Source organism: Ochlerotatus camptorhynchus, unplaced genomic scaffold (assembly GCF_037179485.1).
Source record: "Ochlerotatus camptorhynchus isolate MF236.1 unplaced genomic scaffold, CSIRO-AGI_Acam_v1.1 ptg000070l, whole genome shotgun sequence".
NCBI classification, from domain to species: domain Eukaryota; kingdom Metazoa; phylum Arthropoda; class Insecta; order Diptera; family Culicidae; genus Ochlerotatus; species Ochlerotatus camptorhynchus.
Genome location: NW_027040560.1, coordinates 2,413,559 through 2,430,856, shown reverse-complemented (window position 1 = coordinate 2,430,856; position 17,298 = coordinate 2,413,559). Strand labels below are relative to the sequence as shown.

Here is a 17,298-nt window from a genome sequence, read left to right as displayed (position 1 = left end):
AAGATCTCTGAACATCTTTGCGCTTCTGAAAAGGCACCTATCATTCTCAAATATTTTTGAACATCTGTAAAGTTCCTTGAAATTTCACGAAGCTCCCAAAATCCCCAAGAAGTTCATGGAGCATTTTTGAAATAAGATCTCTGACAAACTGCAACCAAGTTCCCTATCCCTGAAGGTCTTAGAAGTTTATTGAACTATCTTTAGATCGTTTACAAAATTCACTGAACTTTTTCAAAATTCCTTATACTTATATGAAGTTTTAAGCAGCTCCTCAAAATGCCACAAAATTAGCAAATCTTCTGCAAAGTTTGCTGTACGTCTACGTTTCTCGTTGATTTTCCGCGAAGTTCCACGAACGAAATTTCTTGAATTTGTACGTAATTTCCACAATTATTCGAAGTCCATGAGGCTTTAAAAAAGTGCCCTGAAATGATATAGAGGTTCCCGATCAATAATGAGTTTCCCTGAAATAAAATAATGTTCCCATAACTTCTACGCAATTTTCTGAACTTTTCCAATTTCCTTGTTTCTACGAATTTTTCTGTAGATCTATGAAGTTTCCAGAATTCCTAATAAATTTCCTCAATTTCTACGATGTTCCCTGAACTTCTTAGAAGTCCTTGAAGTTTTACGAAGTTCCCTCAAGTTAAAGAAAAACTCCTGGGCTCATGGCCAATTTGTAGAGCCTGAAGACGTGTTATTGTGCCATCGATTAAATATTGATATAATATAATTTCTCAAAATTGCTCCAGTCAATAGTTGTTAAGTGAAAAATCTTACTTCACCTATGAAGAGATGACAACATTGCTGATTCAGATTGAAACCATCCTAAATTCAAGGCCAATAAAACCGCAAAGCGACGATCCGATGGATTATGAGGCATTAAGTCCTGGCCATTTCTTGGTTGGCCGAGAATTGACAGCTATAGCCGAACCGTGCTACGATGGTCTCAAGGAAAATACGTTGTCTCGTTACCAATTGATCCAAAAATGAAAGCAATTTGATAATTTGCCACCGCAAACTTGGAAACTGGGGCGTATTATGAAAATTCACCCTGAAAATGACGGCGTTGTTCGGGTGGTAACCATACGAACCAACAATGGCACGCACAAGCGATCTACAACGCAAATTGCTGTTCTACCCATAGAAGATGCAGAACGGACCAGCCAGACGGATAAGTTGAGCCACACACTTAGAAAAATTCATGTAAATTTAGGTGCTCTGAGACTGACCTATACGAGCGTCAATTTTGACATAAAATTAAGTCATATTGGACGCTCAATCAAACCTACTTTTCGTCGGGTAACAAACTTTCAGTCTTGGAGCACTTTATTTTACACGACATGTTTGTTTACGTCTCATCCTTTATGTCAAAGATAGATTCCGTCACGTGTAAAATTAGGTATTTCTAAGTGTGCATCCGGCTCCTGGGGAAGGATGTTAAGTGAAAAATCTAAACCTGTATTTTTGATTCAGTGTAGAGTAGGTCGATGTCCTATCCCTCAAGCGCAATTTCGACAGTTCCTAACTTGATTTTCTTGTTACGCGTCTTCCGGTTAGAGAAGGGCAGCAGAATATTAAAGTTACCGTAGAGTACGGATGTAAAAACTATACAGTCCATTTGTTTGTTTTGAACGCTGAGTTCCGTCCGAAACATTAGTCAATAGTCAACATGAAGGGCTTTAAAAAAAATAGTGACATCGAACTTGATCAGCTTGACAAAATACCGGTGAATAAAATAAAACGCCAGGGGGGGGGGGTGGCCCTGGCCCCCTAGGCACTCCCATTAACTACGCCAATGGGTTTTACAGTGTTGTACTTTCCAATAGAAGTTGACTGATATCTGGCACCAGTTGTCACGCTATGATTTATTTAAATTAAAAAGTGTCTATTAGGATCAAACATTTACAATACCTTTGAAGATACAAAGAACAGCGGATGTTTGTCTTCTACAAGAATGTGAACGTGTGAAATAATTCTATTGTGCGGATAGATAGATGTTGGGTGGGTTTAGCAAAGTTGTCCAATTTTGCCAAAGACACCAAGCCTCTATCTCTACTGTTCAAAAAACTTAATTTTGAGGAGTCTTACTCCTACACTGAACCAAAACATCCGCAATACTTCGAATGATTATTGCATTGCTCGAGCCCTTTAACAATATGCATTCGAATTTCGGATGATTTTCTTATGGTTGAATTTGTCGTCAGATGATGAACATCCATATGACTGTCATCCAAATGCAGGATGATTTTCGTTTGAAAATTAGCTATAAAACATACGGCACTCAGAGGACAAACATTTAAGAATAGTGTGACATGCAAGTGCTTTTAATTAGATTTATAATTTGATTATCTACAATTCCATACAAAAAATTTTCGTGGTAAAGAAAACCTCCGCTACCACGAATTAGCCAAACATTGGTTTTCATCCTTAACCTTTGTTCGTAACAGCTCTGATAGCGATGCATATGCTTCCACCTCGTTTGTCAGCTCAGATCAGCAAAAGACGTTCGATAGAATTATTTACATCATCGTTTTGAATGATTTGCGTTATGGGGCTGAACCAATACCATATGCATTTCCATTTAGTATGATAGTCATTCTGCAGAGAGCATTACGCATTTCAACTGAAGGCCCTATCCCTTCTCATAACAAGTTTTATCCTGAATTCGAGAGGAAAATCATCTGATTTCAAAACAATCGTCATCCGGTTGCAGCTATCATTCGAAAAAGCGATTTCGGTGTTTTGTTTTGAATGGTCTGAGGTTTCATTCGATCAGAGGATGATGTTTGTGTACAGTGTAGGGGGATTAATCAACCAACGGATGTCGTCAAAATATGGAAGGTTTTGGAATAATTCCACACGATCACGTTTTTCACCGTTTGGACCATTGTGCACTGCTCTTACGATGAACACATGAAGTCCCCAATAAATGTGCCAAATTTGAAGGGATTTGGTTGCAATATTGATTTGCGGCTGTATTTTAAAATTAGTATGAGACCTGGTACGAGAAAATGTATCGGAAACCGAAAACATGATTGCCAAAAATACTTCCATGGCTCAGTATCGTCCAGGCCAGTGACAAGGCCTATACCAACAGCAGCGTTTGACAGTAGGCAGCATGTCCCGGGCTCAAATCACTTATTTTGCTGTGCTGGGCCCGCTGTCACTGTATAACATGTTGCCTGGGCTGGTATCGTCCTTGCCTAAAATTTAGATTGGACACCCCTTACTTGTCAAGGATCGAAAATCGATGCGGTAAAAAGTTATTAACCATTTAGGTATTACGGTATTACCATTTATTTTGATTGGGTGTGCATGAGATCAGCGAGCTAGCGATTTGGGGGTGGCATAAATGCTAAATGAATGTTCTAACTTTCTGCACACAAGTCGAATCAGTGTGCAATCTTGGAGAAAGTTGTTCAGCATGGTTTGCACAATCTAAAATTCAAACATGGGTGACATAGAGCAACGTGAGATTTTTTCCTAGTAAATTAATATTCGATATAAAAGATTGATAGCTAAAATACTATTTTTTCAGGGGCACGCTATGAAAAATTACTCTAAAACGAGAACGATAATAGATATAAAAAAAAGTTGTTTCCCACAAATTAGCTTGACATTGACCCAGCTACAACTTTGTGTCGAAAAACATGTGTCTTTATTTTCAAAATCAAGAAAACTGAATATCAAATAGTTCTAGAACCACCCTAATGTTAACAATCATCGAAAAAAGGGAATTTTCACAAGGTCTACTTACCTGCTAAATTTCCATCCTGGGCCACTGGTGCTTCCGATCGAAATCGAGGCACAATCCGCTTTCAGTCCATTTCGCTGCGCCCGATTCGGTAAAACAAACTCAAATTTCCATGACCAAGTAAAGGGGGTTTCCCAATTTCTCGACTGAATTTTCACCAAACACTTCGTAAAATTTGCGGAAGAAAATTAGCTGCAAAATCAAAACACGCCAGTTTCCCAGCGTTGCCTACTTCGATCATAACTTAACTTACCTTCACCCCTCTCTCCTATGGATAGTAGTGGATCATCGATGCTAAGTTGTTGCCAAAAACCGACCGTTATTCATATGCAAACATTCTGTTGGTTGTGGAGTGGTGCATTCGAATCAACACAAATCCTCTCGCTGTCCTATGAAGAAGCAGCATTCAACTAACGACTTGTATTTGATTTTCAGGGAAGCACCTCATGCAAGGCGAGGGTCATCACACCGGCGAACAGCGAGGAGAAAAAGGTCCCCCATTTGATTTCCCGAAGTGGCTCGCACAACCACCCCGTCCACGTGGAAAGGAGGCCCCGCAATAGTGCTGGTGGTGGTGGACAAAAAATCATCCTGATTGAAGATCCGGAATATGAAAAATTTAACCTATGAAAAAATAAACCAATTTTGACTGAAACACCACCCCTTTCTTGCCAAACTTATTTACCCTCTGAGTTGTACACGTTCGGGTTTTTCATTACTGACGCAAATATTTCCCATTCTAGATGACCAGGAGGTTGGCCAAATTTACTACATTGCGGAGTTCATCCCATCGGAGGCAATCAAAGAGGTAAAACCGGCAGGCAAGAAGCTCAAACCGAAATCTGCTGATTTGGTGTATCCAAGTCAGGAAATTAAGACGGAACCCACTTCCGGGGATACTTCATCGAAGCTAACATACACGACCGGCCGCGGAAACAGCGTTCTCATGTACGAAGGCCATCGCTACATCAAGAACAACTCGCACAGTGGGAAAATCTACTGGAAGTGCACCAAATGGCACAGCGGATGCAAGGGACGGGCTATCACGAACATGATGACACCGGATTCGTGCTTGCTCAAAAACACCCACAACCATGACCAGTTATGATATTTGCAGTGGTAACCGCTTTGAGTCAGTCGATTGGACATGTTGTGATCCGTCTAATAGCAAGTGGTTTGATTATGAATGCAAATAAAGACACAGACGAAGCTAACCCTTTTTCCTGTATTAGCAATTTCTTATGCCATGGTTAAATCTAGTACTTCCTAAACTAACATAACGCTTCTCTTCTCTTCTAGCGCCTCTAACTGCAGCATTCCTGCAACAGTTTCAGTCGCAGCCGCTGCTCGCCTCACCACAGTTTAGCTTTAAGACCTCCCAGCGGAGCGGTCGCCACTTGCTCGTGGTGAATGGGGTAACATTTTTCCGAAACCGACATCGCAACAACAAGCAATACTGGAAGTGCAACCAGTACTACAAGTGTAAATGTCCCTGCATCGTGGTGATCGACGAAATCAACTCCCGCATGAACGTGAAGCACATTCACAACCATGACACATCGGGGGTCGCTGCCGGCAGTAGTAGCCTCTCCGGGATGGGTCCGAATCCGTCGTCGCTGGCCGGGTCCTTTCTGAACGATAGCCTCCTCGGAGGAAGCAGTAGTGCACTGGCTGCCGCTGCTTCGTTCGCTCAATCCGTGCAATCCAGGGCTTTTTATAACAAGAGAGAATAAAGTGTGATTTTAAACTGTTATGCCGTTTGTGGTGAAGTGATTTCCATTTGATCTAGTACCTCATTTACAGTTATTCATTTTCTTCATTTTTCGATTCACATTTTGCTAACACGCTATCCTTTCCCGACAGGCTCCAACAACCGGCGAGAGGAAGCATATGGGCAGTTTATGCTGCCGAAGGCGGAAATGGAAGTGGCCCGGTTCGGGATGAGCCAGCGGGGTGCCAAGAAACTGCTCTACCACGGCTACGAATATGTTAAGGACCGAGACTTTCCCGACTCGACAAACTGGCGCTGTGCCTTGTTTCGCCGGCAGAAATGCCGAGCCCGGGCAATCAGCAAAGTCATCGAGGGTGTCACCTACGTGCGGTTGACGAACGACGCCCACAGTCATGACGACCGCGTGTACCGACGGACCCCAGTGTTGATGCCTACTAGCGAAGAAATTCTTCCCTAAAAGTCGTTGTAAAGCTTCTATTGAATTTTGTGGAAAATATATGCCTAAATAATAATTTTGTGGATTACTGCACAGAACCTGTTTTCTTTGATGGATCAAAGATCGTACTGGATTGTCCAGCACTAATATGCAAATCTGTACTTGTAGGCATATTCGAACCGGCTGTTTTCGGTACCACCCGCCGGGGCCAGCAGAAGCTGATACACAACGGGCATGCGTATACCAAGGATCGCAAGTCGGCCAAGACATGCAACTGGAAGTGTTCGCTGTTCACCCGCTACAAATGCAAGGCACGTGCCGTCACCCGCGAAATCAACGGGGCAGTGTACGTGAAGGTTACCAACACGCTGCACTACCACCCGGTCGAGCAGTACAAGATCAACTACCGCCGTCTGGGTGTCAATCCGATAGCTCTGGAAAATACGTACGTTCCGAATATCAAAGAGGAACCGTTTTGAAAAAAAGAGCAATGCATTTGTTAAAAAAAAATTAACGAAATTTTACGCTATCCTTAGGCAAATAAATTGAGTGTGCACACGATTATTCTATAGTTTGAGCTGATTTTCGCCATTACAGCACATCATTCCAGTACTTGCTTTCATAACGTTGCATCCGTCCATGACGCGCTTTATTTCCTTTTAGACGACAAAGCTGGCTTCACGGAACGAGCCCTGTACGAGTACACTTCCCGCGGAACGCAACGATTGGTGTACGATGGGTATTTCTTTAGCAAAAACAAAACCTACGAAGCCGGCAGCCGGGTGAACTGGAAGTGCCAGTTCTACGAGCGACTGCGCTGCAAGGCCAGGGCGCTTACCAAGACCATAGACGGATACGACTATGTGCGGATTACCCACGAGGAACATACGCATACCCGTGATATAACGGAAGCAGGGACTCGCCGACGACGGCGGAGGCGAAAAAGTGACGCTTCATAGAGTGTGATATACGCGCTTTAGATCTAATAAACTTCTCGGTCGAAACAGACGTCTTTCAATCTAGTACTGCAATGTACGTTCCAACAAGCATTTTTCACTAACATTCTATCGCTTGTTTTAGGTCGATGTTTGAAAACGTTGGACATCCGGAGCCACCATGTGAGCGTCGTTCCGAGCAGCAAAGGGAATTTCAAAATCATGATCGACGGATACAGCTACACCAAGAATGCGGCCTCCGAGACGAAAACCTATTGGACCTGTTCCAAGATCAAAAGCTTAAAATGTCGAGCCAGGATTATCACCTACGCCAATAGTCCACAAATTAGCTACAATCATCACCACCACCACCATCCACCGGATTATTAAGAATGAAAGAATTGGAAAATAAATTCTATGAGGAAATGTACTGGAGTTTAAATGATGACCACCGCGACTGCCCGACTCCGGTAACTGTTTCTAACCGAACTTTCTTTTTCAAACCTTTTATTCTGGCAGGGGTCAGATTTATCGTGGACACAAAGTACTCGATTGGCAACGTGAGCACCAACGACGAAGACGACGACGATGAAGACGAAGCCAAGACCCAGTTTCCGCTGGATTTGAAGATGGTCGTCGGTCGCAAGGGTCGCCCCATGCTACTGATGGGGGGACATGCCTTCTTTCGCAACAACAGCAACAAGAACAAAACCTACTGGCTGTGCTCGAAGAGCCGTTCACTGAAGTGCCGGGCCCGGATAATTACCCTCGACGGCAGCGCAGGACTCATCCTAAAGAATCAGACTCACAATCACTCACCGTGCGGGGATAAAGCATAATCGGCAGGTTTTACCCAATCATTTTCAAACTCTTTTTCCTATAGTGTCATTAAAGTTGAGAGAATTCACCAATAAAGTAATGAAGCATAGAGGTTCTTAAGTTTGTTGATTCTAGTACTACAATACTGAAACCGTTTCGTCTTCGGTAAGTATCCAGCTGAATTAGTTTGATCGATTTTGTTTTCCTGTTGAGTTCAAATAAATACCCTTTATTTCAAATCCGAAATTGGCGTTTCAGTTCATATTTTTTTCCGTTGCCCTCTGTCAAGCCACTAACGCTCGACTTTCTTTCAGTTTCTTCCTCGGATCAACCGGCTGCGGAGTTACCAATCCAGCCACTTCCAACCAGCAAGAAGCCTGTTAGAAAGCCACGGCGCAAACCGGAAAACGCCATCAACGTAGAGGAGATTCTGAGCCGGGGCGGGGGAACACCGGTCGTCTACCAGAATACACGTTTCGGAGCGGCTCAGGTGCTAATGGACGATATCGTTTTCGCGTTCACGTGCACTAAACTGCGAGTAAGCCATTACCGGTGCAGCCAGTTCAAGCAACACAAATGTCCCGCCCAGGTGATCGTCAAGGAGGGTCTGATTTATTACGCTTGCAGGGACCATAACCACGACAAAGCCACCGGGCAGCCGCTGGATGACCTCTGCGGCGTTTACCAAGCCAGGGGTGCCAAGTAAGTTGATTTTTTACTAAACCGGCAGTAGTGTCGTTACCCGATGAGCACATTGCTGATGTCAAAGAGCTCTGTCTTCAAGTCTAGATAGAGCTGGAATTAGCGAATTAGGGCGTAACAGCCTTTGTAAACAATGACTTCTCTCGTTGATTTCTCGGAATTCAAGGCACGCCTACACAAACCAACATATCCATCGGGTAGGTGATGTCGATTTGCCAGGGAGAGCTATAACTTCCGAGAAATCATCGAGAGAAGTCATTGTTTACAAAATCTGCTACGCCCTAATTCCAGCTCTATCTAGAAGTCTGTAGTTAAGTAATGCATAAAACGTCACTCCTCTGCTTCATGGCCCAGAATCGATCAATGCAGTTTGGACCAGCTGCTGCAATGGTTGTTTAGATTTATATTTTGTATGAATTTTAAACAATTCGTTCGTCTGGTTGATGTTGGGTCATAAGACAGAAGGGTGTCGACTCAATGATGAAACATTAATTCTATGATATTCCCTGATTTTCCAGTCGTTTTTCTAAAAAAAAAACCAGGCAGGGTTGGAGTGATAGAAATAAAAAAAATTAAAAAAAATAAATAAAACATACTGATTAATGTTTGATACGTCAATCTACAGTTTTGATACTATCATCGTCGGTACGTCGTCCATTAATAAGCACAATTTTTAAAGTTCTGCAAGTTCACAAATTTGGTTCCTATAATAGAGAAAACCCAAGGGGTATTCAACTCTGCACACCTTAATCTGTGCCAAGAGTTTTGGCAGTGCCGAAAGCAGTGCCAAGCGTTGATCCGATCATTCCGAAGTAGGCCAAAGTGTATCAATCAAGGTGTCAATATCCCATGAGTTTGACAACCCTGAAGTTAGACTTTTATGATTGTGTATACATTTTCAATTTATCTAATTCATGACCATGGTTCATGAAAAATATTAAACTTCATTCTCATTAGAATGAGATTGGACAGTGGAAGAGGAACTGGAAGCAATACAACTTATACGACCCGTCCACAAGAAACGAACGGTGGACGACATTTTCACCAGCTGTCAGTAAAATGCTCCCCGACAAAATCAAACCCAGAACTCGAACTTCCACCCTAGAAACAACATCCTCGAAACAGTTCTGATCGTCTCAGAACTACGCAACCTCGAAGACATCACCCAAGCCTATCGCATCGCAGATTGTGATGTCTCCTACCATCACCAAATTACACACGTTCAAGTCTATCAAGTTCACGATCATTTGCAGATGTGATACCTTCCACAAGGTACCACCAATCAAAACCAATGGCCAATGTACCACCAGTGAAAGCCATCAAATGTCCCCCACTTCATATCTGTCATACCTCGGAAATGGTGCACGTTACAGATAAACTTCGCATCTGCAGTTCAACTGTACCATGTGGTTGTTGTTGTTCATCTGCACGCCCATGGGATCTTGCCGAACAGCAAATTACTTAGTGTCGTCATCCATGCGTCATGCACTTTCGAGATTGAGCAAGGCCTTATAATTCATTGATTGGTAGACCACTCATCGCACCGGATCCTTCTGAGACGAACTAGTGCAACAGAAGAGTGCAGATTGGATCGTTGATGATGGTGTGTAGTCACGGAATAGAAATGGAAATTGCATTTTTGATTGCATTGATCTGTTCCTATAAATCCTATACTGTTTCGCTAAGGCAATCTTCCAGACCTGATGGTATATTTGGGGTTAATACGTATCGACATCCCCCAATAAGTACTGGGACATCCCTATAAAGTCCCGTGGATTTCCCATCGAAGTCCATACCAATGGAAACCAATGACTGGCAAGGATAACTAACGAAAAACGTAGGAGAAAACGATTAAATTTTCATCCTGGAAGATCCGTGGCAAGTCTTGACGTACTTTTGTACTTTTCCCGCACTCAGACGAGTATTACACGAAATAGATCCCAATATTCAACCACTAGTGTTTTATTAGCCCTCAACCTTTACATTCCCCACGAAAAAGATCGAAGTGTGCCTTGGTCGCGATTAAACGTGTTTGTTTTCTATGGTCGGGATTTTTCGCGATCCTCTTCTGTCAGCGTTTTGGCTGGTGGCGTTTGAATTATTTCCAAATGTATAGTCCAGTTCAGGTTTTACGTATTCAGTAACCGTGTTGTAAGAGTGCTAGTGATTAAGACCGTGAAATCAGCTTGGAAAGAAAAGAGTCCCATTGGTTAAGCCCTGTTAAACCGTGCCGTGCTTTTCTGGATGCTAATTTGGTGAGCTCGTTCCTTAATTTTTGTTGTAATTTATCGTAAATATTTTTTTTTTAAATCATTAAATACGCGTCAATCAAATTTTGCGCTACTGTTTGATAGAAAGTTTCAGTACATTATCAGCATCGATAATGAACCGGAGCGGGGCTTATCGCAAGCGAAATCTTCGGAAACATGCGCTCTTGAAATGGGCTAATGGGTATACGGTAGAGCTATTACCTTCTAACTCCCGAGTTCAAACTTTTTGCAGTTATAAAAAATGGTTACAGCTAGATTTTATACATAATACCACTGCCAGACAGTAGGAGTGTGATTGTACATACATACAGTACATACAATATATGAACGAATGAAAAATTGCATCAGTCAAATGTGTCAAAATTCATTTGTCTTAACAAAGAAGCTAAGTAAAAAAAAAGTAAGAGGTTGTATCCAAGACACGACAGTAGATTTAACGTAGGATTACGAATGGTAGTTTTGATGTCACAGCAAAAGTATAGTAAAATTGTTTTCTTAATTCGTTATGTTTTTGAGCTGTATCGGTGTCCATGTAGTACAAGCAACCCTTATAAAAAAATTTACCATAAACGAACGATAGCCCAAATTATCGAATTATTCTTCAAATGGTTTGGATGATGCCCCGAACACGTCGTTAAGCAAAATAACCATATCATTTTTATTAGGGCAATCTTACTTGAACTCTTTTATCAGCCATTGTATCAACAATCAATACGAAACTAACGATTTTAAATTGGCTCACTGCTTGACTAGCCTATTGGTCCCAAGCAAATCGTTTAACGTATCCCATTCTAGTCGAAATTCTACTACTACACAATGTTTGTTTTGATTCGCTATGAAAGTTTGACAGATAAAACTAGGGGTTAGTGGATTTTCCTATGTTTCGAGGGGTGAATCGATTAGCGTGGGACCGAAGAGTGTACCAGAGCTGAGCCAAAAAGTTGAACACGTTATTTCGAGACCTTCTAGTCTTAGAGTTACCTCTATGATTGTATTGTGTAGCCAAATGCTGTGACATACATACATACATTTATTTGTACAACATCACATTTAAGATAAGACATAATCAACAATAGTACGCCACAATGCTCGGTTTGCGGCTGCCGCTCTCCATCCTCGGTCATGCCCAATGCTCGCTAGATCACGCTCTACCTGGTCCGCCCATCGTGCTATTTGCGCTCCACGCCTTCTTGTGCCAACCGGATCAGTAGCGAACACCAACTTTGCAGGGTTGTTGTCCGGCATTCTTGCAACATGCCCTGCCCACCGCATCCTTCCGGCTTTGGCCACCTTCTGGATGCTGGTTTCGCCGTAAAGTGCAGCGAGCTCGTGGTTCATTCTCCGCCGCCACTCACCGTTCTCCTGCACACCACCGAAAATCGTCCTTAGCACACGTCGCTCGAAAACTCCGAGTGCTTGCAGGTCCTCCGCGAGCATAGTCCATATCTCGTGTCCATAGAGGACCACCGGTTTTATTAGCGTTCTGTACATGGTACATTTGGTGCGGGGGTGAATCTTTTTTGACCGTAGTTTCTTCTGGAGCCCGTAGTAGGCACGACTTCCACTGATGATGCGCCTTCGTATTTCACGACTCACATTTTTGTCAGCCGTCAGTAAGGATCCAAGATAAACGAATTCCTCCACTACCTCGAAAGTATCCCCGTCTAGCGTGACATTACCATAGAGGTAACTCTAAGACCACTGGGTCCCGAAGAAAATCATTATTATTTTTGGCTCACTCAGTACCAGAACAACGGTCCCAAGCAGTCCCAAGCTATTTCACTCACCCCTGCATGTTCTGCATGAATCCACACACCCCTGATGTTATCTGTCAAACTTTCATAGCGAATCAAAACAAACATAATGTAGTAATAGAATTTCAACTAGAATAGGGTACGTTAATCGTTTGCTTGGGACCAATAGGCTACTAAAGTGGTGAGCCAATTTAAAATCGTTAGTTTCGTATTGATTGTTGACATTACTTCCCAGACGAATGCTGTCATGTTCGGTTCCGCCTACTAGCATGTACTTTGTTTTTGACGCACTCACCACCAGTTCGACCTTTGCTGCTTCGTGTTTCAGGCGGGTGTATAGTTCTGCCACCGTTCCAAATGTCCATGTCGTCCGCAAAGCACACAAATTGACCGGATTTCGTGAAAATCGTACCCCGGCTGTTGAGCCCGGCTCGTCGCATTACACCTAGAGCGATGTTGAAGAGTAGGCATGAGAGTCCGTCACCTTGTCGCAGTCCCCGGCGAGATTCGAATGAACTGGATAGTTTCGAGTCCACGGGGGACTCTTGAGGATCATCCGAAGGATCTTGTTTTAGATCCTTTGGAGTTTGACGTGATGGCACTTAGCACAGCTCTCCCATATTGGCGTTTCGTACTCAATGGCGGGGAGGATGATTTGCTTGTGGACGGCAAGCTTGTTTTTAATGGAAAGGGTGGATAGAGCGACCTAATCAAGATGGCGGATGATTTGTCCACATGGGAACGGAACAGCAACTTGCTATCAAGGGTGAGACCAAGTTAGATGACTTCAGTTGACCATTCAAAGTGAAACTAAAGATTTTAAATTGGCTCACTACTTGACTAGCCTATTGGTCCCAAGCAAAGCGATTAGCTGACCCCATTATAGTCGAAATTCTAGTACTACGCAATGTTTGTTTTGATTAGCTATGAAAGTTTGACAGATAACATGAGGGGTTAGTGAATTTTTCTATGTTTCGAGGGGTGAATCGATTAGCTTGGGACCGAAGAGAGTACCAGAGCTGAGCCAAAAAGTTGAGCACGTTTCTTCGGGACCTACTAGTCTTATAGTTACCTCTATGATATTATCAATGTGGACTTTGAAATTACCAAGTGCGACAAGCTGAGGTAAATTGGAGAGCGGAAATAGTATGGTCTGTGGGGGCCACCCCGGCGTAGTGTGTTGCGAACGGACTTTTTCCGCTTGATGATGTTAGTAACCCGTGCGAGTTGGTGGATGGTAGAGTGGCCTTTCCTAAACCCGAATTGCTCTTTGAGAAAGATGTTATTATCATTTGAAAACACCAGCAGACGGCTGAGTATCAACTTTTCGAGTAGTTTCGATATGGATGGGGCGATAGCTTTTGGCCCTGGTAGGGTCTTTGCCAGGCTTGTGGATTGGAATGACTTTGGCTAACTTCCAGCATGCACGGAAGTATTTAGCAAGCACCAAACACTTATTAAAGACCGCTGCAAGGTGCTCGAAGAAGTCAACTCGATGTTGACCAGTCCATCGACACCAGCGGCCTTCATGATCTTGGTTGATTTAATCACTGCTGTAACCTCATCAGCCGATATTCTACTTTCTTCAGGGACAACTACGGGGGCGGCATACCGGACGGTATCTACATGTATGCTTTTTTATGCATATTTTAAGCCCCTACCATTAAGGTGATTCCTTGTAGAGGCCGCCACGTAGGCTATACACATAGAGGTAACTCTAAGACCACTGGGTCCCGAAGAAAATCATTATTATTTTTGGCTCACTCAGTACTAGAACAACGGTCCCAAGCAGTCCCAAGCTATTTCACTCACCCCTGCATGTTCTGCATGAATCCACACACCCCTGATGTTATCTGTCAAACTTTCATAGCGAATCAAAACAAACATAGTGTAGTAATAGAATTTCAACTAGAATAGGGTACGTTAATCGTTTGCTTGGGACCAATAGGCTACTAAAGTGGTGAGCCAATTTAAAATCGTTAGTTTCGTATTGATTGTTGCTATACATGCACTTCGACTTCTAATTTTCAATTACACAAATCTCGGACATCGGTGTCCCATTTCACCTGAAATTGCTACTTCATGTATGCTGCAGTTCAGCAAACGTGGAGTAACAATTTGAATGTTGCCCGTGTCGTGGAAGCTCATATTTGTTTCCAAGTGGTTCCGAGAATAAGTATGTCACAGCGATTCACCTTAAGATATGTTAGCGTATTTCTCTTAATAGGAGGAGCTTAAAATTTGCATCAAAGGGCATACAGATAGGTACCGTCTGACAAGCGAAAAGTAACTGGAGAAATTTCTTGCTAAAAATTTTCCAATCGCAAGATATTCGCGATCAATCATATAAATTTGAGAATTTTTTTTTGCTTTTTCCAGCGTCCTGGAAAAAACCTTACCTTAATTCGAAGTGTTTCTGGTTGATTGATAAGGTCATGTGGTATTCGGTCATCTCGAGAATGTTTATATACAACTTCAATACTTGACGCATTTGCCTAAAAGCGCTTTGTTGCTGGGTACATTATCAAAGAGCTTTTGGGTGATGTGGCAGGCAGCAAGACGAGCGAACGTTCAATGAAAATTAAATCTTAAATAACAATAAATCCTAAAAAGAACCGTTGTCGTGATGGTTGAGTAATGCTGAGCTATTAGAGTGTTCAAAACAGATGAGGCTACTGAATTCGATCAATAGCGGTGCGGCTTCTTCCTCCTTCTTCGGTAAATGGACGTTCATGTGGGTTGCAGCTTGCTGCTTGCGGGCAGCCTTTCATTGTGTACAATGTACAACGTCACGCTCCGAAAGCACTGCTGCTGCTACCAACCGGAAACCACCATTCACGGTGATTGAATAAGCACTGTTCAGGGATACCGGATGGAATTCGATTTTGAAATCTGTGTTAGGAAAAACGCTGTTTGCAGGCAATCGGTGATAATTTTGATCACTATTGCTACAGTTGGACATCAAATTTTGTGTAATTTTCAGTAATTACCTATTGAAAATTAATATAGTGTCCAATTAGGCAGATTCATAGCAAAATTCTAATTGATTGGCTTGATTAGAAACAAAATCCATCCGCTATTGACAGAGATATATGCGGTCAAAACCTGACCACTTTTCGTAATGCGGTCGATTTTGGTTTTTTGAAATTGCACCCCCAATTGGTTGCTGAAAGACGTATTCCTACGTCAAAAGTAAAATCGTCTTTAATCCCATGCACTGAAAGGTCGATGTGTATTGATTCAACACATGACTATTTTGAAGAATCACTAATTTGATTAACACTCCGACCACGATGCCTCCGGTTAAATGTGTAACGGCAAACTTGCAATGTATGAAAAATCATAGCTCAGCCATTTATTGACGAACTTCAAATGTAATTGCGCCCTTTGAAACTTATTTTAAAGATTTATTCGGTATCAATAGATGTAAAATCTATCGATAAATTACAGAGCAATTATTTTTCCAGCACGGCCAATTTTCCGTTACGCATTTGTTTTGAGTGAAAAAAACACATAGCATAAATTAACTTTTTTAGCAATTCTGCTCTTAAGGAAAACAAATAAATTCTACTATTCAATTGAAGCGTTTGGTACGGGAGGTTCCCGCTTTCTTCCTTTTCCTTGATCTCAAATTGTGGAGTGGATGTCGTCTCTTTATAAATTCATGCTCTTTAGTTTAAAATACTCATTTATGACATCGCTTGACTCCTTGAAATCCGCTCTGCGACACATGCTGCGCAGTTGCCCTGGTCGTTGACAAGAAAAATGAAGGATTAAAGATTGCATAATTAAGAAGACATGAAGAAATATTCTAGATGCTGAACGTTGTAAAAGGTTATCAAGGTTCCAAACCCTTTAAGAATTGTCGATAGGTTTTTGGGCCTAGAATTGTTTTAAATGTTTTTCGATATCTTGGTTAAACAAAATCAAATAAATAATTAAAAATCCCAAACTTGGATTTTTTTCCGAAATTCTACGGCTTGGAAATATTTTTTAAATTTTTTCCTCTAAGCTGGTACGTATGACAATGTACCTAATCACCAAAATGTCGACATAATGCTCCATTTGACATATTGGCATTCGGCCTTGTGGATTTCCATCCAATGATCTACCAGCAAAAATCGACCCCTCTTTTGACACCAGACAAACAATTTTCATCTAAAATTTCGTAATCTTTCGCTTGGATTCGACACAGGAATGACGTTTACAAACCGAGAAACCTAACGTAGTCAAAGCATTAATGTTATATTTCTATTCTCTATCTATTTTCAGATTACGAGGAGATCCGTAGTGTTTTACAGTTATTGTAGTACTAGATTATCATGAAAAATATATATGCAGATAATTAAAATTTATTACTTGATTCGAACTTTCTTTTTACTCGCACTCTTACTGCAGCCATATAAAGTTCATCCCTTGCTAATTCGAAACTGTCATTTTCTAGATGGTCGCAAAATCACCTTCATCATGGGACCACTAGGCAATATGCAGCTCATAATCGACGGGCATTTATTCCATCGTTCGCAAATACGCGAAAGAATCATCATTTGGAATTGCTCCCAAAGAAGAAACGGGTAATTCTATAGGCCGTGCAATGTCATCGAAGTTCATGGTGGTAACATTTTTCTTCGTCTCTGTCGTCAATAATAGGTGTAAGAGTCGCATCAGTACCCTACGAGGCAACGCAGGTGCAGCGCATTCGTTCCGTGACGATCACAACCACAAGAGCAAAGTTAATTTCATCGGCAAGGATATCAAAGTCATCAAAGTTGCAAATTTGAGAATTGTCAAGAGAGGGGGGGAAAAGAATAAACAACGGATTGTTTGAATGTAAAACCTTTTTTTTTCCTGCAGCCCGAACGTGGAGAGTTCTTTGGCAGGGTTTCAAAATCT

At 42.1% G+C, this 17,298-nt stretch overlaps 1 protein-coding gene and 1 long non-coding RNA gene across 2 annotated transcripts; both read left to right on the top strand.

The window, feature by feature from the left end:
• Positions 1 to 3,454: 3,454 nt before the first annotated feature.
• On the top strand, positions 3,455 to 7,250 carry LOC135697343 (FLYWCH-type zinc finger-containing protein 1-like). The gene is made up of 7 exons (XM_065216959.1): positions 3,455 to 3,473; positions 4,501 to 4,743; positions 5,057 to 5,416; positions 5,621 to 5,890; positions 6,094 to 6,342; positions 6,589 to 6,870; positions 7,006 to 7,250. The coding sequence occupies exons 1-7, from the start codon at positions 3,455 to 3,457 to the stop codon at positions 7,248 to 7,250; spliced, it is 1,668 nt and encodes a 555-aa protein (XP_065073031.1).
• A 462-nt stretch (positions 7,251 to 7,712) lies between these two features.
• LOC135697271 (uncharacterized) lies at positions 7,713 to 16,770 on the top strand. The gene is made up of 2 exons (XR_010517419.1): positions 7,713 to 8,381; positions 16,678 to 16,770. It is a non-coding gene; the product is annotated as an uncharacterized LOC135697271 (long non-coding RNA).
• The last annotated feature ends 528 nt before the right edge of the window (positions 16,771 to 17,298 follow it).

What these genes read in the sequence shown, in the direction of transcription:
- LOC135697343 (XM_065216959.1), top strand. An exon ending in TAGCCTCCTCGGAGGAAGCA is followed by an intron (nt 5,417 to 5,620) that starts GTAGTGCACTGG and finishes CTTTCCCGACAG; the next exon opens with GCTCCAACAACCGGCGAGAG. An exon ending in CGCCCACAGTCATGACGACC is followed by an intron (nt 5,891 to 6,093) that starts GCGTGTACCGAC and finishes CTGTACTTGTAG; the next exon opens with GCATATTCGAACCGGCTGTT.